The sequence below is a fragment of the Jaculus jaculus genome, chromosome 1 (assembly GCF_020740685.1).
Source record: "Jaculus jaculus isolate mJacJac1 chromosome 1, mJacJac1.mat.Y.cur, whole genome shotgun sequence".
NCBI classification, from domain to species: Eukaryota; Metazoa; Chordata; class Mammalia; order Rodentia; family Dipodidae; genus Jaculus; species Jaculus jaculus.
The window spans coordinates 123,290,403-123,315,873 of record NC_059102.1 but is presented as its reverse complement, the minus strand read 5'-3'; the positions used below and the strand labels follow the sequence as shown (position 1 = coordinate 123,315,873).

Below are 25,471 nucleotides of genomic sequence, written 5' to 3'. Positions count from 1 at the left end.
AACAAATTCATAACCAAGTTTAGAAGATACTTTTTCTTCCCTCCCTTAGAAGAAAGTATTCATTTCTTAACAGATTTTATATACTGTTATCATATAAGCACCCATGAAGGTAAGAGAATGAATCTCCCATAATTAGAAGAATAATCAAATGATAGCTTTCCTACCAATTATATAATTTAAATGAGAAATAGGAAAATGCTTAGTCAATCTAGTTCCTTTTTAATTCCAAAGTAGATGGAATTTAAAGATATATGGATTGGGGCTGGAGAGATGTCTCAGTGGTTACCCCAGGTTTGATTCCTCAGTACCCATGTTTTAAAGCCAGATGCACAAAGTGTCACATGCATCTGGAGTTCATTTGTATTGGCAGGAGGCCCTTGTATGCCCATATTCACTCTTTCTCTCTCTAATAAAAAATAAAATATTAAAAAAAGATATCTGGATTGCTTTATTTTACATTTTATGTTTAACTATTTTGTCATTCAACAGAGAGTATATGTGGGGCATGAGTTTATATTTGGCATCCTCATTACTGCTTGTTTCTAAGCACTGGTACTTCAGTCCCCCAGAGCAAGCCTGGAGCATATGCTGCCTTGGTAATAGAAAACGGTGAACCAGCCTCAGGTTGTGGCTGCCTTCTTTTACTGTTGATCATTTGTGGTTAAAAGAGTACTCCCAGATGGAGCCCTCATTATGTCATTGCTTAGGGTTCAGTGGTTCCTCATTCTCACATGTCTCATGGCCAGGTTGGCTTCGTCTGCCGTGCCTGGTTGAGTGGTGCAGTGTGAGATAGACTAGTAGAAAGAGGTCCAGCACCTCAAAGGTTGAGTCACTGTCCCTGGATTCATGATGATGGATTCTCTTGTCTTTCCTCTTCCAAAGGTACACATCAAAGGACAGCAGTTGGACCCTGTAGGATCAGTTCATGAGGAGACAATCAACTTGACCACAGGCAGCAGCACCCCAGAAGTGTGCCTCCACCTGTACAGAGGCGCCAACTACACTGTGAGCATTTCCACAGCCCCTCCCAGGCACTCTGTGCCCGCCATCATTGTTTTCCAGACAGCAGGTAGGTGAAGGGGAAGATTCGTTTCCTCCTAAGTTCAGGATGTGGGGAGTCTGCTTTGGCATCAGCAGGGCAGGAGAGTTCCTATTTGCTTTCTGAAATTTCTGCTGGGGTGGGTGGGTGGGGTTTACCTCAGGGGTCAGAACCAGTCAGGTCCAGTAGGAGAGATTCTTACTTGGTTGATGGCACAGGTGTGTTGTTTGTCAGCTAAGACGGGTAGAAGTGGATGCTCACAGAAAGGTTCTGAAACAGTAGGGCATTGTATGATACAGTGGGTTTACAATGATCCAAGGCAGTAGAGGGCAGCCACATGACTGACCTTTCATAGCAAACCTAGCAATCATTTCTTGTCCCTGGTTGTGAGAAAGGAGGGGGCAGGGATACCAACTCACCAGCTGTACCTGAAGGATGGGCTGGTCAGGATGGGGAGTCAAGTCGAGAGTGAGTGGAGAGGGGGAAGCATCCTTAGGATGCAAAAGGGTCCATGTTGGCTGAATGGAGGAGTGAATTCAAAGGAGCTTTTAAGAAGTAGGATTAGGGCTGGAGAGATGGCTTAGCAGTTAAGGCGCTTGCCTGCAAAGCTTAAGGACTCATGTTTGACTCTCCAGATCCCATGTAAGCCAGACACACTAGATGACACAGCCCTCCAAGGTCGCACATGTACACTTGGTGGTGCACATGTCTGGAGTTTTATTACAGTGGCTGGAGGCCCTGGCATACTCTTCCTCTTTCTTGCTTTCGCTCACTTGCATAAAAAAAGGGACCAGTATGTTGGGCTTGCCTCAAAAAAAAAAAAAAAAAAAGTAGGAATAAACTTCACATCATGTAATTGTTATGGAGTTATTTATAGGCAGAGAGAGAATGAATATGTCAGGGCCTCCAGCTGCTGAAAATGAACTCCAGATGCATACACCACTTTGTGAATCTGGCTTTAGGTGGGTACTGGGGAATCAAACCTGGGTTGTTAAGCTCTGTAGGCCAGTGCTTTAACTGTTGAGCCATCTCTTCAGCCTTCATCGACATTTTGATGATTGACATTTTGAACATCATGATGCTCACACCTGTAGTCCCAAGACTCAAGACTCCAAGGTAGGAGGATTGTGAATTCAACGTCAGACTGGTGTAGATAGAAAGTGAGTTCAAGTCAACCCAAATTAGGTTACTTGGGACCTTTTATGAATAAAACAAAACCATTTCAGGTATGTAACATGTAGGAAAGATATGAAGTTAATATGTAAGTAATAAAGGGAACTCTATAATTATAATAAACTACTGTAGGGTTTTAGGGCTATGTCTTTCTTAAAAGATCATCACAGGGCTTTTAATTCATCTGTCATGGAGTCAGAATGACTGCTTACTACTGTCCAGAGTTAGCTTTTTAAAATATTTATTTTATTTTTATGAGAGAGTAGGGGAGCAGGGAGAAAAAAAGAGAGAGAGAGAATAAGAGAGAGAATTGGTATGCCAGGGCCTCTAGTTACTGTAATTGAACTCCAGACATGTATGCCACCTTGTGCACATGTATGACTTTGTGCACATGCATCACCTTGTGCATCTGGCTTATGTGGATTCTGGGGAGTCGAGCCTGGTCCTTAGGCTTTGTAGACAAGTGCCTTAACCGCAAAGCCATCTCTCCAGCCCCAAAGTTAGCTTTTGTTAATATGTGATCATCCCTTCAAGTGGCTTTCCACCTGCATAAAGATGATATCTAGAGTCAGGCAGACCTGATTCTGGACTAATTTGGTGAGAGTTAAAGTTTGGAGCATGACCATAACTAGATAATTGATGGCTCTATACTGCTTTTTTCTATCGGAAATTTCAAGGGGAAACAGATTAAATTTGCAAATTAATCTAGTAAGGATTATGATTTATATGGAGTCATCCCAGCTACCTTTGGTTAGCATCTGCTCTCGTCTTCCTGTTTACTTATGCACTGTTATCAAGCTCTGCATTCTCCTTCCCCCGAGATTCTGCACATTCTGTTGTTTGATTTCACTAGCAGAGTGATGCCAGTCCCTGAAAATGAATTAGGAAGCTGTTCATACATATGCATACATTTTACATTTTACTCTGGAAAAAGATTATGTCATTTTAGAATTGTTCCCGTCCTTTAAACTTGGACAAATTTGCTCATAAAATTATCCAAGTTTCACCTTTTTAGGAAGATTATTTCTTCCTGAATTGACTTATGTCAGTTTCTTCTGTGATTTTTTTGGGGGGGTTTGTATACTTTACTTTTTTAGATGTGGAAATACAGAAATGGATGGGGAACTAGCTTTAATTCTGATCACAAGTCCCCAAGCTGCAAGTGACTGGGAAGAGGTTTCATAAGTGTTCCAGGTTATGGTTCACACAGAACATGTTTTGAAAAGATGGCCTTTTCTGACATCCAGGAAGACTTGATGGGAGCAGGAAAAAATATCCTCTGGGCGTGGTGGGCTAGTGTGATGGAGAAATCATTTGTCCCTCTCCAGATAGGCTGGCTCAGGGCTCTGGATATTTAGTTCTCAGTCACTGTGGCCCCAAGTGTGAGTGGCAGTCTAGGGATAAGTTTTCAGCTGCACAGCATAGCAGGCAACCTGCCAAGGGTGAGCCTGAAGATAGGGGGTGGGGGACAAAGTAGGACCCATCACAGGTTGATGCCTGGAGTGGGGAGGAAGGCACAGAAAGAGGCAGCAACCAGCCAGGCAGACACCCACATCTCTTTTATTGGGGGTAGGGGAATGGGCCTCAAAGTGGGCTGGAGCCCTCACTGCACAGCTTGTTCATTGGCACTGCCTCCTGAGTCCTGAGTTTAATCACATCTGGAAGCTCAGGAGTACTGGAGAGGGGCCCAATGTGCAGGGCCTTTAAAGCATCATCTGCTCCCGATGGCCAGGCCCACTGTGGCTGGGGCTTGCGGTCTTGCTGTCTGGCTGGCGGAGCCACACTCTCCCAGCGTTTTTTCCAGCAAGAGCCTTGAACAGCCGCTGCTCCTGGGACTTCAGCTTGAAGGTGGTGCTCGATTCCCTGGTGTCCGTGAAGATGGTGGTCTTGTGAGTCCAGACCATAAGAAACATGCCCTGGGGGCGGCAGGCCCAGGTCAGCACCAGCCTGCGCCCCCTTCCCCACCGCAACCCACTGCCTTGTGCTCCCCCCCCCCGTTCCCCCCCCCCCCCCCCGGCCTGGCCTGGCTGTGGCCTCTTCCATGATTTTTGGTCAGTTCATATTTCCTAGATATTCTTGAGTCAATTTGTTTAATGTATGTTTTCCTCTGGGCTGGAGAGATGGCTTAGTGGTTTAAGGTGTTTGCTTGCAAAGCCTGACAGCCTGGGTTTGATTCCTCAGAACCTACCTAAGCCAGATGCCCAAAGTAGTAAGTGTGTCTGGAGTTCATTTGCAGTGACAAGAGGCCTTGGTGTGCCCATTCTCTCCTCTCTCTCTCTCAAGTAAATACATAAAAATACTTTTTAAAAAGAGATCAAAGTATAAAGGGAGACGAACTAGTTGGGGAAATAAGGGATTTTGCAGAAATGGGAGTGGGAACATAAAGAGGAGGTAATGGGAGGGGATTATGATCAAAATATACTACATACATGTATAAAAATTGTCATTAAATAATAAAGGCTTCCTTTAGTGGCAAAATTCAGAACACCGATCACTTATTCGTGTGCATGGTACATGATTATTGACAATATATTATGCATCTGGAATGGTTGCAGGCTTTGGGAGCTCAGTAGAGAGATTCCTGTCCTCATGAAATGTAAATGTTCATGTACTTCACTGAGTTTTCCTAGTTCCTTGTGAGATGTTGATCTATCTACAGTGGAAGATTTTTTCTCTCACTAAATTTCTGAGTGTTTTTCCCCTAAGTTTTAAAAATATTTCCCTATTTGTATGTATGTGTGTAAAGGCATATATGCACGATGGCATGCCTGTGGAGGCCAGAGCTCACCTTGAAGTTGCTGTGCTCTGCTTCTTCGAGAGTCTTGCCACTTCAAACGTGTGCCAGACTGTATGGCCCAGGCGCAAGCTTTGGCTTCTCCTAGCTCTGCTTCACATTGCCATAGGCCTGTAGAGATTACAATGCATGTGTCATTTTTCATCCAGCTTTATGTGGGTGACTGGGAATTGAACCCACACTGGTAGGCTATGCAAGCCATCTGCTCAGCCTCTGCTTTTTTTTTTTTTTTCTCTCATTAAGATTTTATTTTTACTTTTCCAATACCCAATGTGGAATTTCCTGTTTTCTTCTTTTAATGTTCATGTTTTTTTTTTCTTTTCTGTCTCCCTGGAGTATATGTAAAGTTTGTGTGTGTGTGTGTGTGTGTGTGTGTGTGTGTGTACTTACAGTGCGATGTAAATTCTGCTTGGCACTTTCATTTCCTTTTGTGGGGTGGGGCAAAACTCCTAGTTCTCTTTTTTACTTCTTCCCCTCTCAATCGGTTTCCTTTCTGTTCTCACATTCTCTTATCTCAGTCTTCATCTCTTGTTGGAATAATTAAAAAACTTTTTTTGAGGTAGAGTCTCACGCTAGCTCAGGCTGACCTGGAACTCACTCTGGAGCCCAATCTGGCCTCACATTCATGGTGATCCTCCTACTGCAGCCTCCCGACTAAGATTAAAGGTTTGAACCACCATGTCTAGAATTTTTTAATGTTTGTTATTGAAATGGGTACTGCCTAATTTTATATCCACTTCATTCATTTTGTTTATTTTTTTAGAAACATCAATTGTCTCCTAGACATGGTCTTCCTGCCTTCTTTCTACTCTGTTGAAACATTTCATGGGCCTTGGTGGGGGAAGGGAGCTTCTAGATTACTGACCTTGGGAAGATAAAAGTTCTGCCTAGGACTGAATTTTCCTCCTAATAAAATAGATGGCATTCCCTTTGATCTCCCTTTTCACTGGATAATATTAATGTGCTTATCTCAGATCTGCTTGTAAAGGATTTCCTACTGATTGGATGAGCCAGCCTTCTTTCTCTGGGGAGCAGATGTGCAGGAGCCACCTCCCTGATTGTGGTTTCTGAGCACTAGCTCAGCATTGCCCAGCTTCGTTAGAGCGCTGCATCCTACGGAGGCAGCAGAGACTAGTCCATTGTGTCAGCCTGGGATCCCTGCGGTCTTGGAAGACCTGTCTCACCGCTGACCTCCAGTGTGCCAGGGAATGACCATCATTATTACCCATTGTAAAAAGTAGTGCAGGGGCTGAAGAGATGGCTTAGAAGTTAAGGTGCTTGTCTGCGAAGCTTAAGGACCCAGGTTCTATTCCCGAGTACCCATATAAGCCAGATGCACAAGGTGACTCATGCGTCTGGAGTTTGGTTACAGAGGCTGGAGGCCCTGGTGTGCCCATTCTCTCTATCTGCCTCGTGCTCTCTCTCCCTTTCTCTCTCTTAAATATATATATATATAGTGTTTGCACTACCATATATATATGTATATATATATGTATATGTATGTATATATATACATATACATACATAAATACATACATACATACATACACACACACACACATAGAGTAGTGTAGACACTTTTTCTCGTGGCTGCCTCCTAGTATGGCCTGGTGAACCTCAAGAAAACAGAACTACAGATGTCTTCTCTGGGTGACTCTGATGTGCAGTTAGGTTTGCAGTCACAAGGACATTCATTGCCTGTCTGGCTTCCTCTGTACATCCCAGCTCTCTAGCTCCCTTTGCTTGGAAGGCAGGGCTACTGCTCTTAGAGTGTCCCTTCAGCCTGTTCCCTGGTACATTATGCTAATGGAAATGTCTTCATGTTTCTGCCTTGCATATGGCAACCAACCTTTCTTCCAACCCAGATGCAAATTTTGACCCATTTTTGCTTGTTTTCAGTCACTTCTGTCAGGAGTGGGTGTGGAAAGTGGAAGCCAGATGCCTTTGTTCTCATTGCTGTCTTTCCTGGAATTCAGACTATAATGGCCGTATTCTGTCAAAGTTATCTCCAATGGGAACTATGTAGATGTTGTGCTACTTATATTCTGTGTGTGCAGACAGAGGCATCCTGCACTGTTTCTTAGATACGTACATTGCTCAAAACTATATGGTACATATGGCTGTTTTGTCTCTGATGTCCTTATGAAATTGTTAGTAAAAGTTGTGAAGATAAAAGAGAACATGATATGTGATATGATATGTGTTCAAATTCTTTCTCATGACTGTGCTTTTTGTATTTTCCATAGTCTCTCTCATTTTCTCTCAGCTAATGGCCTTGTGCTATATATGTTAGGATATTGAAACTGCTATGGACAGTTCTGATTTGGACTAGAATAAATTTTCATTATCATTAGTACTTCTCAGATAGCACAGACTTACACTGGAGAACTACATACTAAAGGTAGCTACAAATAACATCTAAGACCATGGGTTCAATCCCCAGCACCACAGAAAGAAAAAATATTTCATTTGCAGAGGCTTGCTATCTTTTCCTTAAAAATAGCATATTTCAGCCGGGCGTGGTGGTGCATTCCTTTAATCCCAGCACTCAGGAGGCAGAGGTAGGAGGATCGCCTTGAGTTCGAGGCCACCCTGAGACTACATAATTTATTCCAGGTCAGCTTGCACCAGAGTGACCCTACCTTGAAAAATCAAATCAAAACAAAACAAAATCATATTTCTCCTATTTTCTGAGAATTCTTTAATTCATGGTAACAAACCTCTTCTTGGAACTGGGGAAATGGCCCAATGCTTAAAGGAAATTACTTGCAAAGCCTGACAGTCAGCCCCGGCTCAATGGCCCAGCACCCACATATCGCAGGGTGCAAAGTAACACCTGTGGTCCCAATGCTGCAGCAATGGGAAGCGGAGCCAGGAGAATCTGAAGCTCGCGGGCCAGTCTGGCAGCATGTTTGCAACGGCCAAAGACGCTGTCTGGAACACAGACACCTTGACCTCTACATGCATGCCATGATACGTACACACACACATACTTTTTTTTTTTTTAAAGAAACCCTTTTGATTACCAAAAAATAAAAATAAAAATAAAAAAACTGCAGTAACAATTTTGCCCACAGGAGGTATGTATGAAATGACTTGCTTTTTAATTGAGAACATACTATAATTGAATCATAATCCTTTTCTATTATCTTCTCCTCCTTCCCCCAGGAAGTGACTTTTTCTATAACAGTGGCTGAAACAAACAGGCTTGCCTTCTGATGATTTGATTTACTTAGCTCAGTACAGCTGAGTAGCTGAAGAAATACTGTGTGTGGGGGAGCACATCACTGCTCCCTGGGCATCTTCTAGACTGGAAAGCACCTGCCCTGACTCTTATTTCCAATTTTTATTTTATTTTATTTATGAAAGAGAGACGGGGAGGGAGAATATGGGTGTACCAGGGCCTTCAACCACTGCAAAGGAATTTCAGGCACATGTACCACCTGTGTATCTGGCTTACGTAGGTCATGGGGAATTAAACTGGGGTCCTTTGGCTTTCCAGGTAAGCACCTTAACCGCTAATCTGTCTCTCCAGCCCTGTTCTCTCTCATGATCTGTGCATGTCTTTGATCTTTACTTACTATTTTCCATCTTGTCAGAATTTCTGTCCACTGGTGTACTTACCATCATAACATTTTACTATGGTCTATCGAAGTGATATCATTAACTTTCTACAAAGTTCACAGCTTTAATGCTTTACAGTGATATTTAAATTTTCATTTGGTTCTCTCACCTATAACTAAAAGCAAGCTGGAATACTTGAATTTCACAATGGAAATCTGAGGTTGAGAAGGTTCAGGAACTTGGCTAGGCTACAACTAGGAAGCAGATTTATTGCTGGGTATAGTGGTGCACACACTTGTAATCCCAGAACTCAGGAGGCTGAGGAGCAGGGCATGAGTCTGATGCTAGCCTGGACTGCAAAGTATGACCCTAGCTCAAAAAGAAAAGGAAAGAAAGAACAGAGGTTGAAGAGATGGCTTAGTGGTTAAAGTGCTTGTCTACAAAGTCTAAGGACCCAGGTTCAATTCCCCAGTACCCACGTAAGCCAGATACACAAGGTGGAACATGCATCTGGAGTTGTTTGTAGTAGCTAGAGGCCCTGGTATGCCCATTCTCTCTCTCGTTCTCTCAATCTCTCTCTCTCTCTCTCTCTCTCTGCCTCTTTCTCTTAAATAACTTTTTAAAAAGAAGAAAAGCAGGAGAAAGGAAAAGAGGATGAAGATGAGAAGGATGAGGAGGGCAAGGAGGCTAGGGCTTGAAGCTGAGTCTGCTAATGCCTCATAGAAATTTCTTCTCTTCATGTTGAACACCACAGCAGCCCTCCTCAGGCATCAGAGTTTCACTTGTGTTTAATCATGATATGTTTTGCTAAGATAATGCAAACTTTCTATATGTTCTCTCTTGTCTTTTAGAAGATGATCTCTTAGAAGATGATGGACTTTTCAGTATCTCAGTATTTAATGAAACTTGTCTGAAGTTGAATAGGCATTCTAGGAAAGTTGGATCAGAACGAGTGTATCAAGTAAGATCTCTTGTGCTATCTGCTGTAGAATTAATCACTTAAAATTTTGCATGATTTCTAACCAAGGATCCAGAATATTTAAAAACTAATAGAATGGACTTCTACATAGTTTGTGATTGCTATTTCTAGAGTTGATGCTACATGTGAGATGTGAGGAACTAAATTGAAAGAAAGGCTCTATTTTTTTAAAATATTTTTTGTTCATTTTTTATATATTTATTTGAGAGTGACAGACAGAGAGAAAGACAGATAGAGGGAGAGAGAGAGAATGTGTGAGCCAGGGCTTCCAGCCATTGCAAATGAACTCCAGATGCGTGCGCCCCCTTTTTGCATCTGGCTAACGTGGGACCTGGGGAACAGAGCCTCGAACTGGGGTCCTTAGGCTTCACAGGCAAGCGCTTAACTGCTAAGCCATCTCTCCAGCCCAGAAAGGCTCTATTATTTGATGACTTTTCACCACTTTTCCTGCCTAGTATTTCACATGTATATTTTGTTTTAGTACACTCATAGCTTATCCTGCCATCAAATCTATATTTTGGGTATAATTTTTTTTTTGAGGCAGGGTCTCACTCTAACCCATGCTGCCCTGGAATTCACTAAGTAGTCTCAGGGTAGCCTCAAACTCGTGGCAATCCTCCTACCTCTGCCTCCCAGGTGCTGGGATTAAAGGCGTGCACCACCACACCAGGCCGAGTATAATTTTTAAAGAAAGTCATTGCATGGCTTTGTCTTAATTTTTTTTTTTTTTTTTTGGTTTCTCGAGGTAGGGTCTTACTCTAGCCGAGGCTGACCTGGAATTAACTCTGTAGTCTCAGGGTGGCCTTGAACTCATGGTGATCCTCCTACCTCTGCCTCCCGAGTGCTGGGATTAAAGGCGTGCGCCACCATGCCCGGCTTGTCTTAAATTTTTTTGCATACCAAAACTCAACTGATAAGTAAGTCGAGGCAGGAAATGAGATTTTTTTGTTATTTTTATTTATTTATTTGAGAGCAACAGACAGAGAGAGAAAGAGGCAGGGAGAGAGAGAGAGGGAGAGAATGGGCATGCCAGGGCCTCCAGCCACTGCAAACAAACTCCAGATGCGTGTGCCCCCTTGTACATCTGGCTAACGTGGGTCCTGGGGAGCTGAGCCTCGAACCGGGGTCCTTAGGCTTCACAGGCAAGCGCTTAACCGCTAAGCCATCTCTCCAGACTGAGATTTTTTGTGTCATTTTTTTTTAGCACCTAGTAAATCATGTGGCAAAAAGCAGTAATAATTTAAAATTCATTATTCATTTCATAATCATTTATCAAAAGAGCATTATGTATTAGGACCTGAGAGTTCCAACCAAACAGATAAGATTATGCAAACTAGGCAACTGTAATATAGTATAATGAGTCCTTTGATGAAAACTAAATAAATAAAAAAATGGGATATTTGTGTGTGTGGGGATGGGGATCTATTCTTAACACGCTGCGAAGGCTACTATAGAAAATGAGTAGGAATTAGCTGCAGTGGGAGAGAAGAAGAGTACATATTGGCTAACAAGAAAAAGCAGAGGGCTGGATACGTGGCACACGCCTTTCGTCCTGGCACTTGGGGGGCAGCGGTGGGAGGATTGCTGTGAGTTCACAGCCACCCTGAGACTATATAGTGAATTCCAGATCAGCCTGGCCTAGAGCAAAATCCTACCTCGGGGAAAAAAAAAAAGGAACAACAACAGAAAAGCAAAGGTGGAGCTGGAGAGATGGGTTAGTGGTTAAGGCACTGGCTTGTGAAGCCTGGGTTCAATTCCCCAGTACCCACATTAGCCAGATGCACAAGGTGGCACATATGTCTGGAGTTTGTTTGTAGTGGCTGGAGGTTCTGGTGCACTCACTTTTTCTCTGTCCCTCTCAAATAAGTAAGTAAGTAAATAAATAATATATTTTTTTAAAAAAGCAAAGGAGAGTAGGAAGAGATAGCAGGACTCTAAGTCACGGCCAGATCTTGAGAATTTTTTTAAAAAATGTTTTATTATTTATTTATTTATTTGAAAGGAGGTGTGGGGAGAGAGGTGTGCCAGGGCCTCCAGCCACTGCAAACAAACTCTAGATGTGTGAGTCCCCTTGTGCAACTGGCTTACATGGGTCCTGGGGAGTTGAACCTGGGTCCTTTGGCTTTGCAGGCAAGTGCCTTAACCACTAAGCCATCCCTCCAGCCTGATCTGGAGAATCTTTGTATGCTATGTTCTTGAATTTGGATTTTATTTGGATGTCAATTTGAAACCACTGAAGAATTTTAAACAGACAAGTAAAATATTCAAGTTTCCATACTAGAATGAATGCAGGGGCTAGAAACACATCTAAGGACCCAAATAATTTACCATATGACAAAGGTGATTTTTCCAACTTATACTAAAAGGAAGGTTTAAAGCCAGGCATGGTGGTGCACACCTTTAATCCCAGCACTTGGGAGGCAGAGGTAGGGGGATCACTGTGAGTTCAAGGCTACCCTGAGACTACAGTGTATTCCAGGTCAGCCTGGGCTAGAGAGTGAGACCCTACTTCGAAAAACAAAACAGAAACAGAAATAAATAAAACAAAGGCTTCTTCAGTACATGGTTCTGGAATAGGTAATTTGGTTAAGAAAATAAATGATTCTTTACACCCTTCACTAAAATGATTAAATTATAATATTTAAAAAATGAATTTTTGCTGGGCATGGTGGCATAAGTCTTTAATCCCAGTACTTGGGAAGCAGAGGTTGGAGGATTGCCATGAGCTTGAGGCCACCCTGAGACTACATAGTGAATTCCAGATCAGCCTAGGCTAAAGCTGTATGTGGGCTGGAGAGATGGCTTTAGCTGTTAAGGTGCTCACCTACCAAGCCAGAGGATCCAGGTTCGATTCCTCAGTACCCATGTAAGGTGGATGCACAAAGTAGCACATGCTTCTGGAGTTCACTTGCAGTGACTGGAGGCCCTGGCACACCCATTTTCTCTTTCTCTCTCTTTCTACCTCTTTCTCTCTCTTAAATAAATAAATAAAAATATTAAAAGCTGTTGTGTGTGGGGGATATCATGTCACTTATCGCCTGTAATTTGTACTTTACTGGTAAATGGTCAAGAAGAATACAGCACTGTGAAATTTCATAGCTCTGATGGGTGATGCAACCTAGAGTATAGCCACGGATGTGGGTCACTGAAACCTTGTGGAAGAAATATAGCATTGAGCTTAAGGAACTCTGAGGCCAAGTTGATAGCTTATCTACAAGGACACTTAAGTTATCCAGGATAATTACAGGACTACAGGAAGGGAGGAATCTTTCTCTCTCTCTTTTTAAAAAATTTTTTGTTTATCTTTATTTATTTATTTGAGAGCAACAGACAGAGAAAGAGGCAGAGAGAGAGAGAGGGAGAGAGAGATAATGGGTGGCCTCCAGCCACTGCAAAAACTCCAGACACATGCACCCCCTTGTGCATCTGGCTAACGTGGGTCCTGGGGAATCGAGCCTTGAACTGGGGTCCTTAGGCTTCACTGGCAAATGCTTAACCTCTAAGCCATCTCTCCAGTCCCCCCTTTTTTGTGGCAGGGTCTTGCTCCAACCCAGGCTGATCTGGAACTCAGGCTGTGGCCCAGGGTGGGCTTGAGTTCACTGTGATCCTCCCAAGTGCTAGGACTGCAGATGTGAACCACTGTGGCCAGCTAAGAGAGGAATCATAAGAGCCAGTTATTGATGTCTTCAATGACTTGGAAAATTGATGGGAAAGATTTCATTGATTGAAAGTGATGAGGAGGGATGGCAAGTGGTATAGCTAATAATGTGGGCATTGGTGGAATGTATGGTCTCCATCAAATCAAATGTGCTGGTTGATAATAGCCAATCCTGTCATTCCTGGTATCTTCATACATGTTTCTCCTATGACTCACTGTTGTCTGCCGCTTGAGTGGCATGGGCTGAGCATGACTGGGGGAGCAACATGTTGATGATGCCATAGAACAACAGCTTTTTTTTTTTTTTTTTTTTTAAGCAGAGCTCTAATGAGAAAGATCTATGGAAATACCATTGCACTGTTGCTTTAAATGCATAATGTGGGGTATTCCCAATGAGTTTAAGCACCCTGCACTCTGGGGCTTGTCTATGGATTCCTAATCATGAAGGGAAATTGGAAGATTTTGCCCTGTAACTCCAGTGCAATCTCTTTCACTTGAGTGGGACCCGAGGGGGTACTTTAGAATCACCCCATATTTTATTCATCTGAGACATTATTCTTCACCTGACATTCATTGGTTATGAAATTTAATCTTAGTTCTGTATCTGGTGGCGAGGGCAATTGGATAGGTTAGGCGAGGTAACTCTGTAAAGTCTGCCCTCAGCTTAGCTCATTATTTTATTAGTCTGAAAGGGTGAAGATAAATGAAAGGAACATTCTTACTTTAGATTTCCATTTTGCTTATTGTCTAGACATCTTTAGCCAATAGAAAACTTAATGCTACTTTCTTTTGATCTTCTGACAGTTTAAAGTTCTGGGTCAAAGGTGGTACCTGGATAAGTTTTATCATGCAACCTCATTTAACCTCACATCGAGGAAAGAAACTCTGGAAGTCTGTTTGGATCTGTACCCAGCCACCAATTACACAGTAAATATCACCTTGCTGCGACCTCCTGAGCAGCACTCCAAGCAAATACTGATAACCACTGCACCAACAGGTAGGTACTGATGCCTTTCTGTTTGTACCTAGAACGACAATTAAATATGTGAGTTGAACAATACAGTATGGGGGAGCATAAAGAATGGTGGTCAGGAGCCGTGGATTTTACTTCTGACAGGCTGCCAGCTTCCCGTGGAGCTTAGGATGCCTGAGCCTCACCATTTAGCCACACAGGCTTCTGACTCTTAGAGCGCACAGATAGGGTGTTGTGTGGTGGTCCTGGTAGTCTTAGATTGCGAATTCCATAAGGCCTTCTATCCTTACCCACTTAGAACTCTATGACTCCAGCTCTAAGGATATTCATGTGAACTACTAAAACCAATTTCCAGGATGCCAAAATGTCATCTCCACTGTGGTAGGTACTGCAGAATCAAGAGGCCTCGTGGTTGTGTTGAGCCAGGAGTGAGCATATTCATTTGTCAGCAGCAGTGGTCCAAGGAGGGCCAGGCTCCTTGGAAATATGGCGGCCTTTTATGGAAGTCAGCTGTGTTAACCGCCCAGCTCCCTGCTAGTGGGAAGGGACAAAGAGCCCCTCCCTCCCTTTTTCCCTCAGGGATTTAACCCAGGGCATTGCACTTGCAAGTAAGCGGTCTCCCACTGAGCTGTGCTTCTAGCTTTATTGTGGTCACTGGGGAATCAAACCCAGGCTATCAGGCTTGCAAGCAAGTACCTTTAACCTCTGAGCCATCTCTCCAGTCCATACTTAATCTCTTAAGTGTGTGTGTGTGTACATGTTTATATATGTCCAGGTACATGTGTGTCACAGGTGCATGTGCACATCTGTATGTATGAGTATGTAGATCAGAGGACAACCTTGGTGTGGTTTCAGGAACACTGTCTGCCTTTTTTGGGACAGGGTCTCTCATTGGCCTGCAGCTGACTAATTAGGCTAGACTGGCTGGCAGTGAGCCCAGGGATCCTCCTCTCCAGAGTTGGGATTATAATAGTATAATAATGCCTAGCTTAAAAAAAACAATTAATTAATTAATTTGTAAGCAGAGAGATAGAGAAGAAGAGAGAGAGAGAAGGAGAGAGAGAGAGAGAGAGAGAGAGAGAGAGAGAGAGAGAGAGAGAGAGAGAGAGAGAGAGAGAGGGAGAGAAAGAACAGGCACATCAGGGCCTCCAGTCACTACAAACAAACTCCAGATGCATGCACCACTGTGCATCTGGCTTTTACATTACATAGATATTGGGGAATCAAACCCAGGTTATTAGGCTTTATGGGCAAGTGCCTTAACCACTGGGCAATCTTTCCAGCCTCCTACCTTTTTTTTTATTGTGGGTTTTAGGGATCACACTCAAGTCTTCATGCTTGCAAGCAAGTGCTTTGCTTACTGAGCTGTTTCTTCAGTCTTAATCATGTTTTGTGTATGTATGTGTGTGTGTGTGTGTGTGTGTGTGTGTGTGCGTGTATACACAGGGGTGTGTGCCACAGTGCACACATGGAAGTTAGCAGTCAACTTTCAAGGTAGGTCCTTACCTTCTACCTTGACTGTGGCAGGGAGGGTCTTCTTGTTGTTTGCTGCTATGCAAGCTTCTGGACTTCTCTCCACCTCTCATCTGTCATAGGAGGGCTGGGATTCTAGACACTGGCAACTGCATCCAGATTCTGGCGATCAAAACTTGGCTCATCACACTTGTACAGCAAGTACTTTTACCCACTAAGCTATTGCCCCAGCCCCCTTATTTCATTTCTGACATACATACCTTTAGATTTTTTTTTTTTTGTTGTTATTGTTGTTTTGTTTTTTGAGGTAGGGTCTCACTCTAGCCCAGTCTGACCTGCAATTCACTATGTAGTCTGAGGCTGGCCTCAAACTCACAGCAGTCCTCCTACCTCTGTCTCCTGAGTGCTGGGATTAAAGGTGTGCACCACCATGCCCAGCCACATACCTTTGGATTTTTATGTAATCAAATCTACTGGTCTTTTCCTTTGTGATTTATAACATTAATATTAAATGTACATATTATTAAAATATTTTGTTTTATTTATTTATTTGAGAGGCAGAGAGAGAGAGGCAGATAGAGAATGGGCACACCAGGGCCTCTAAACACTGTAAATGAACTACAGATGCATGTGCCACCTTGTGCATCTGGCTTTACATGGATGCTGGGTAATTGAACCTGGGTTCATTGGCTTTGCAGGCAAATACATTAACCACTAAGCCATGTCTCTAGCCCTACATGCATATATTTTTTAAACTAAAGATTATTTACAACCCTATCTTTTTTTTTTTTTTTTTGAGGTAGGGTCTCACTCTGTTCCAGGCTGACCTAGAATTCATTATGTAGTCTCAGGGTAGCCTCGAACTCATTGTGATCCTCCTACCTCTGCCTCCAGAGTGCTGGGATTAAAGGTGTGTGCCACCACACCTGGCTTAAAACCCTTTCTTATTTCTACAAAAACCTCTAAGTGACTGTGTGACTATACAAAAATAAAAGATAACAGGTTAGAGGTCTAAGCTATAGGAGTTCCTGGGAAAATGGCTGCGTTAGTAAAGTGCTTGCCTTTCAGCATGAGAACCTGAGTTTGATCCTCAGCACCCAGGAGAAATGCTGGGCGCGGTGCTACATGCTTGTAATACCAACACTAGGGAAGCAGAGACAAGAGGATCCCTGGGTTCACTGGCTCTCCAGCCTACCCCAATTTGTGAGCTCTAAGCCAATGAGAGACCCTGCTTTAGAGGAGGTAGTTGGCATTCCCAGGGATGACACCCGATGTCCTCTAGCCTCCACATGTGCACACGCACGCGCGCGCGCACACACACACACACACAATTTATTTTTTTTTTTAATTTTATTTATTTATTTATTTATTTATTTGAGAGCGAGAGACACAGAGAGAAAGACAGATAGAGGGAGAGAGAGAATGGGCACGCCAGGGCTTCCAGCCTCTGCAAACGAACTCCAGACGCGTGCGCCCCCTTGTGCATCTGGCTAACGTGGGACCTGGGGAACTGAGCCTCGAACCGGGGTCCTTAGGCTTCACAGGCAAGCGCTTAACCGCTATGCCATCTCTCCAGCCCAACACACACAATTTATAAAAATAAATTTAAACTAAAGGAAAAATGATAGTCCAGGCTCATAAAAAGAATACTTAATTTGTATATTGATAATCAGTTAACTTGTTCATTACTAGCTCTAATGGGCTGAAGTTTCCTTCCTACCTCTCTGGTCAGGAGAAGCATTACACTAACCATAGGTTTTAACAAAGCAGTGTTTTTCAGAAGAATATATTTTTTCCAACATGAAGCTGGGAAGGGAATTTTTGGTTCCAGGGAGCCTCATAAATAGGACAATGTGTGAGCATCCTTTCACAAGGAGTTTCTAAAATTGTTTTTTTTTTTTTTAATTTATTTTGCCCCTCCACATGACTCATTCTACATAGAAAAACACCTTAGTGTGGGTGGCTGTGGAAAGACACATAAGAAATTCCTGTTCTCTGCTGACTGGATTGATTCAGAGATAGTAGTAGTGATTTAGAGTAGTTCGATGCATGCCTGGACTTCATGTCTTTCCAGTATTGTGTCCTAAACATTGTTTCTTTCAGCATGAGATTTGATGAATACTTGGTATTATTGAGCTTGGGACTATCGTCTTTCATAAGTCTTCAAGGAGTTCTGTTACCAATGAATAAACAAGACTTTTGCCTATTTATGGTTGCCTGTTTCTATTGGAAGGTTGAGCCTAGAAAACTGAGTCGAAGGAATTATGTGAATCTACACTGCCAGTGCATGAAACTCTAAAATTCATCTCCATATAATGTAGTCACATATTTGTAGCCTGAAAAATATTTCAGGAGAGTTGTAACCAAATAATGAATCTTTCCAAAGAGGCATGTTAATAAACTAACAGGAGCCCTCTCCCCAGCTTTAAACTTTTTGTCTCCTGTTTTCTCTAATTTGCTTGGATAATATAAATCTATGATAGTGAAATGGTACCAGTTGTAAAAAATAGTAGCCTTGCTTTTAGAACAGTAGATTTAGAGTCATTCTTTCTGACAACATTTGGATGGCAAAGCCAACTTCTATTTAGTCAGCTTCTAATTAAAGATCACTTATACATAAAAGCATGCTTGTCTTCCCACCCACTTTAGCAGAGGATTGTACGTATTTTGATATTTCTGAAGTAGTATTGGTAAATTTTTTTTAAAAATTAAAAGAAGAGGGAACAGAACACTCTTTCCAGGGAATAATGTGCAAGAAATATATAACTTTCATTTCTTTTTTTATTGGAACATAATATTTATACATATTTATGAGTTAAAATGTGATGTTTTGGCTCATACATGTTGAGTAATGATCAATTCACCTGGACTAATTAGTATATCCATCAACTTGAACTTTTATTATTTCTTTATGGTAATTGCATTCAAAACCTTTCTTTTGAGATGTTTAATGCATTAGTGTTAATTATATTCACCCTGCTGTTCTATTCCTCCTCCTATCTAACAGTAGGAAAGTACAGAATGATTTGTGAATTTGCATGTCATCCTGCTAATCTCTTCTGTTTGTATCGTCATCCCCCCATTCTGAAATAAAGTCTCCTTATGTAGCCCCAGTTGTCCTCAAATTCCTGAGGCTAGGATTACAGGTGTCTACCGACATGCCTGACTTCATTTCCACTTTGGTCTGTGTCTGAGCACACATAACTGTTGGAGTGGCTTTGTGATACAGGTTTTACAATAGTATGCACAGCTTGACGTCTTTGTTGATCTTAAAAATCTCCTGGGGCTAGGAAGATGGCTCAGTGGTTAAAGGTGTTGTTTGTAAAGACTTCTCATCTAAATTCAATTCCCAAGCCACTCATGGAAATCAAAAGGTGGTGTAAGTGTCTGGTGTTCATATGCAGTAGCAGTAGGCCCTGGAAACTCCCCCACCCCCACATACTTGCAAATAAATAAAATTATTTAAAAAAATCTTACCATGACTAATTTCTATGCCCACAGTATCTAAGTCCAAACAAAAAATAATGAAGAGCTAGGGGGAGATAGCTTAGCAGTTAAAGGAGCTTGGTTGGAAAGTCTGCTGACATGGATTCAATTTCCAAGTGCTCACGAAGAGACAGATGCACAAAGTAGCAAATGCACCTGGAGTGCTGCCCGTGCAGGGCAAGGGGCCCTGAGGCGCTCATTCTCTCTCTCCCCTCCCCTCAGAAAGAAATAAAATCTATATTTTATTTTTTTAAATATTTTTTTGTTCATTTATTTATTTATTTATTTGAGAGCGACAGACATAGGGAGAAAGACAGATAGAGGGAGAGAGAGAGAATGGGCGCGCCAGGGCTTCCAGCCTCTGCAAACGAACTCCAGACGCATGCGCCCCCTTGTGCATCTGGCTAACGTGGGACCTGGGGAACCGAGCCTCGAACCGGGGTCCTTAGGCTTCACAGGCAAGCGCTTAACCACTAAGTCATCTCTCCAGCCCAAAATCTATATTTTAAAAGATAATAAAGGGCTGGAGAGTTGGTTTAGTGATTAAGGTGCTTGTCTGGGAAACCTAAGGACCCAGGTTCAATTCCCCAGTACCCACATAAGTCAGGTGCACAAGGTGGTGCATATGTCTAGAGTTCGTCTGCAGTGGCTGGAGGCCTTGGTGTGCCTATTCTCTCACTCTCTCTCTTCCTCTGCATCTTTGTCTCTTTCTGTCTCTCTCTTTCTCAAATAAATAAATTAAATTAATATTTTTTAAAAAATACAATAAAGATGGTCAGTAATTTAACATCACTTTTGCTATTTTTCTACCAAATAATAAGTACTGGAACACTATTCTGTTATAGCAGTATGTCTGAACTCATTTCTCTTATGCATCATTAGATTGAAAGAATCTTCCTTGAAGGTGGTCAAGCCATAAATTGGCATGTATTTTACATGGACTATCCATTCATCTGTAATATGTAAAGCACAGGGAAAGTAAATTTCTTTTATTTCCTCCTCCTCCTCCTCCTCCTCCTCCTCCTCCTCCTCCTCCTCCTCCTCTTCCTCCCCCTCCCCCTCTCCCTCCCCTCCCCCCTCCCCCTCCTCCTCCTCCTCCTGCTGCTGCTGCTGCTGCCATCTCTCCAGCCCTTTTTTTATTGTTTTAAGATGAGGTCTTGCTGTAGCCAAAGATGACCTGGAATTTACTGTGTAGGCCAGCCTCGAACTTATACCACTTGGCTTTGGCCTTCTGAGTTGAGATTAAAGACATGTGCCACCATGTCTAGCTCTAAAATTCTAAAATATTCATTAAGTATATATTTTATTATATATGTTTATATAAATTTAAAATATTTAATATTTAATATTTATATTGTTTTTTTTTCCAAGGCTGACCTGGAATTCACTATGTAGTCTCAGGGTGGTCTCGAACTTATGGCAGTCCTCCTACCTCTGCCTCCCAAGTGCTGGCATTAAAGCCATGCACCTTCACTCCTGGCTAAATATTTTATTGTATTTGCTTGAGAGAGAGAGAGAGAGAGAATATATATGAATGGGCATGCCAGGGCCTCTAGCCCTGCAAACAAACTCCAGATACATGTGCCACCTCCTGCATCTGGCTTACATGGGTCTGGAAAATCAAACCTGGATCCTTTGCCTTTGCAGGCAAGCGCATTAACCACTAAACCATCTCTCCTGCCCTCTACAATTTTTTAGTTAGTGTGATTATTTATTTATTTAGTGTGTGTGCCTGTGTTTAGGCATGCATGTGCCATAACATTCATGGAGGTCAGAGGGCAGTTTGTGGATTAGTGCTGCCTTTTACTTTGTTTTGAGGCAGGATCTTTCATTCTTCACCACTCCCCATTTATGAGTTCCCAGGAAATTCTCCTGTCTCTGACTCCCATTTCACCATAGGCACACTGGGATTCCAGAAACCTGCCACAGCTTTGGGCTTTTATGTGGGGTCTTGAGATAAAACTCAGGTACTCAGAGTTACATGGCAAGCATTTTATCCACTGAGACATCTCCCCAGCCCAACTTGTAACTTTTAAATTTGATGTAATTTTGATTTACCTCTTTCCTGCATGCACCTCTTCTTCTCATTGACATAGATCCCATTTGGTCTTAGGGTATGATAAGATTTTTATTCACTCATATTGCCTTTAGTAATTCTTATATATGTGTGTATTGGTCTGTGATTTTTCCCTTTTGTGACACTTCTTTTTCAGATTTAGTCATCAATATTTTCCTTGCTTCAAAAGCAGAATGTGAAATGCTTTCTTTGTCAGTTATGCCCCAAACAATTCATATATCCCAAAAGTTGAATGGTTTGATAAAATTCATTACATTCTGTGAAACAACCCAGATATTGGAATAATTTCCCTTCCTTCCTTCCCTCCTTCCTTCCTTTTTTTGAGGTCGGGTCTTGCTGTAGCTCAGGCTGACCTGGAATTCACTATGTAGTCTCAGGGTGGCCTTGAACTCACAGCAATCCTCCTACCTCTGTCTCTTGAGTGCTGGGATTAAAGGTGTGCACCACCATGCCCAGCTTTATATTGGAATTTTCTGTAGGGTTGTTCCTTGGTAATAGTTTTAATTATTTTCCTATGGAAATTGGTGTAAATGCTTTTTATGTTTAATGGAGTAAATTTTAATAAATTGTATTTTCCTAGGAATTACTTATTTCATCTAAAACTTAAGCTGTGCTTGCATAGTAGTCTGCAAGGTAGTTTTATTTAAGTTTTGTGTATTCTTTCTCAGTCATTCTCTTTTTATTTTAATTTTTTTGTAGATTAAATTATCTAGTTGTTTATTTATTTATTTACTTTATTTCGACACACACAGAGATAATAGGCAGATATATACACAGAGAGAGAGTGGGTACACCAGGGCTTTCAGCTTGTGCAAACAAACTCTAGACACATGTCCCACCATGTGCATCTGGCTTATGTGTGCACTGGGGAATTGAACCTGGGTCCTTTAGCTTTGCAGGCAAGTACCTTAACTATATATATATATATATTTTAATTTTTAATTTTAATTTTAATTTTTTTTTGTTGTTTTGAGGTAGGGTCTCACTCTAGTTAAGGTTGACCTGGAATTCACTATGTAGTCTTAGGGTGGCCTCTAACTAACTCATGATGATCCTCCTACCTCTGCCTCCCAAGTGCTGGGATTAAAGGCATGCGCCACCACGCCTGGCCCTGTTTATCTATTTTATTAGTACAATTATCTCTCTGTGTCCATAGAGAATTGGTTCCAGGATCGCTGCAAATACTGAAGTCCAGAGATGCTCGTCTTCTGTAGAAGGTGCTGGAATGTTTGTATAGAACCTACAAACATCCAGCTGTATGCTAAAAATCATCTCTGCATTATGTGTAATACCTCATGCATCAATTGTATATGAATAGTAGTTATACTGTATTGGTGAGGGAATGTAACTAGAAAAAGTCTGGATATGTTTATATAGATTCAGTCCCCCCCCAACAATTGTTATCCAAAATTGATTGAATTCACAGATATGGAATGCATAGATATAAAGGGCTGGCCATTTTCTAATATTTTGATTTATTAATTGGATCTATTACTCCCTCCTTCCTCTTGGATTAACTAATTATGGTCTGCAGGCCAAATTTGGCCTACTGACTGTTTTCATAGATAAATTTTTTTTTTTTTTTTTTTTGGTTTTTTGAGGTAGGGTCTCACTCTAGCCCAGGCTGACCTGGAATTCACTATGTAGTCTCAGGGTGGCCTCAAACTCATGGTGATCCTACCTCTGCCTCCCAAGTGCTGGGATTAAAGGTGTGCGCCACCATGCCCGGCTTTCATAAATAAAGTTTTATTGGAACAAAGGGAGAAATGAATAGTATGACTGAACTATCTGGCCTAGAATATCAAACATGTATTTAATTATCTGGCCATCTATAATGAAAATCTTGATTTTTGTTTTGCCATTGATTTTGCTCTTGTGGTATTATATCCTCCCACATGCTTTACAAAGGTAGTTTGCTTTATATCTTCATTGTGAATTATGGCTCAGAAATAAATTATTGTTTGTCTTATTTAATGGTTTCAACTTGAATTCAATTTTGTCTGACCAGGATTGCAACTCACTTTTTTTTCTTTTTGTGTTTTATTGTTTTCTAATATTTTTATTTAAAAAAATAATTTATTTATTAGAGAGAGAGAGAGAGAAAGAGGAAGAAAGAGGCAGATAGAATGGGCGCACCAGGGCCTCCAGCCACTGCAAACGAACTCCAGACGCATGTGCCACCTTAGGCATCTGGCTAATGTGGGTACTTGGAAATTGAACCTGGGTCCTTAGCTTCTCAGTCAAGTGCCTTAACTGCTAGGCCATCTCTCCTGCCCCATACTTTTTTATTTTTAATATTGCCTTGTTCTATAGTCCAGACTAGCATGGAACTAATGATCCTCCTGTCTTAGCCTCTCAGGTGGTGGCATTACAGGTTTGAGCCACTGTGCACAGCTGCAACGTCCACTAACTTATGGTTCTCACTTGTATGATAATTTATTTGCCTATCACTTAATTTTAGCCTCTCTCAATCACTTTCTTTTTTTTTTAATTTTTATTAACATTTTCCATGATTATAAAATATATCCCATGGTAATTCCCTCCCTCCCCACCCCACAACTTTCTTTTTAGAAGTGTTCCTCTTGTATGTAGCATACAGTTGTGTGTTCTATTGTAAGAAAGACTAAAGAAGCTTTAAAAAAATGGTTTTTTTTTGTTTATTTTTACTTATTTATTTGAGAACGACAGACACAGAGAAAGGCAGAGAGAGAGAGAAAGACAGAGAGAGAGAGAGAAAGAATGGGCGCTCCAGGCCCTACAGCCTCTGCAAACGAACTCCAGACATGTGCGCCCCCTTATGCATCTGGCTAATGTGGGTCCTGAGGAGTCAAGCCTTGAGCTGGGGTCCTTAGGTTTCACAGGCAAGCGCTTAACCGTTAAGTCATCTCTCCAGCCCCAAAGAAGCTTTTACCAGTAACTGAAGTCATCTTGAGCTATTGTTAAGACTGCTGTTTCACTCAATTCTGTCTTACTATTTTATATAATTACTGTATATATTATGTAGCACTTATTTTTATTGTGATGCATTTTCTTTGCTGTTTTGCTTTTGTCTTATTACCATTTTGAAACGCCCCATCCTATTTTCTATTCAACTTTTCATACTCTGGTTTGCCAATGGCATGCACTAATTCTCAGTTATGCATCTGGGACAATCCATTAATTTTTTCTAGTTTCATTTTTTCTTTGTTCTCGCAATTTTTCATTTATGTTATTTCTAGTGTATCAGAACATGCACCACTTATATATTATTCCTCTGCCCTTCCCCATCTTCTTTGGGTCTCAGATACAGAGTTTAATCTTTCAGCTGCTCACTGTCATTTCACTGATGTTTTCCCAATTATCTCTTATATATAACTCCTCCAGTAGCTTTTTCAAGAGCACTTGAAAGGCAGCTTGGTTGGATATAAAAATCTTAGCTCACATTTACTTGATTTGAAATATATATTTGCAAGAAGAGAGAGAACGATAGAGGGGAAAGAGAGAGAGAGAGAATGGGCATGCCAGGGTCTCTAGCCACTGCAAAGGAACTCCAGATTCATGTGCCTTTTTGTGCATCTGGCTTTATGTGGGCATTGAAGAATTGAACCCCTATTGTTAGGTCTTGTAGGCAAAAGACTTAAGTGCTGAGTCATCTCTCCAGCCCTCAAGCTTCTTTTAAAAATATTTTATTTATTTATTCATTTACTTAGACTGTGGGGGGTGGGTGGGCAGATAGAGAAAGACAGAGACTGCTTGTGCCAGGTCCTCTAGCCACTGCACATGAACTTGATGCATGTATCACCTTGTGTATCTGGCTTCACGTGGGTACTAGGGAATTAAACATGAGTTTAATTTTTGGCTTTGGCTTTGCAGGCAAGTGCCTTAAGTGCTAAGCCATCTCTCTAGCCCCTTAAAAATATTTTTTCCCTTGATTTTAGGTAACTTTTGAAAAGTCTGGTTCTTTTGCCCTTGAATCTTTTGTTTTTCTTTGAGTGAAGAGCCTGAGGATGTTTTTTCCTTTATTCCTAAAGTCTAATAGTTTTATTTGGATAATTTTTGAAATGGAGTTTTCTGGGAACTGGTATATTCTTTTGGTATTTATGTCCAGGTGTGCTTTTAATTGTATAGTTATTGTGAATTATAGTTTTAAGTATAAGTTCTGTTTCAGTATTTTATTTTTCTGCCTCAGATACTTACTTAGATGTATGTTGGATCTTTGCTTATATTTTCATTCTAACCACTTTATTTGTGATCCTTTTTACTTTTAAAAATGTAC

The 25,471-nt window shown here is 41.5% G+C and overlaps 1 protein-coding gene and 1 pseudogene across 2 annotated transcripts in view; one reads left to right on the top strand and one right to left on the bottom strand.

Annotated features, from left to right (window-relative positions):
• The window catches only part of Susd1 (sushi domain containing 1), a 142,738-nt gene that overhangs the window by 54,478 nt on the left and 62,789 nt on the right, over nucleotides 1-25,471 (top strand). For both annotated transcript variants that reach the window (XM_045141731.1, XM_045141733.1), the window contains exons 8-10: nucleotides 883-1,069; nucleotides 9,422-9,531; nucleotides 14,012-14,204. In XM_045141731.1, coding sequence (XP_044997666.1) covers nucleotides 883-1,069; nucleotides 9,422-9,531; nucleotides 14,012-14,204 — 490 coding nt within the window. The remainder of the gene's footprint in view (nucleotides 1-882; nucleotides 1,070-9,421; nucleotides 9,532-14,011; nucleotides 14,205-25,471) is intronic.
• Nucleotides 3,816-4,125, bottom strand: LOC105943926 (annotated as a pseudogene).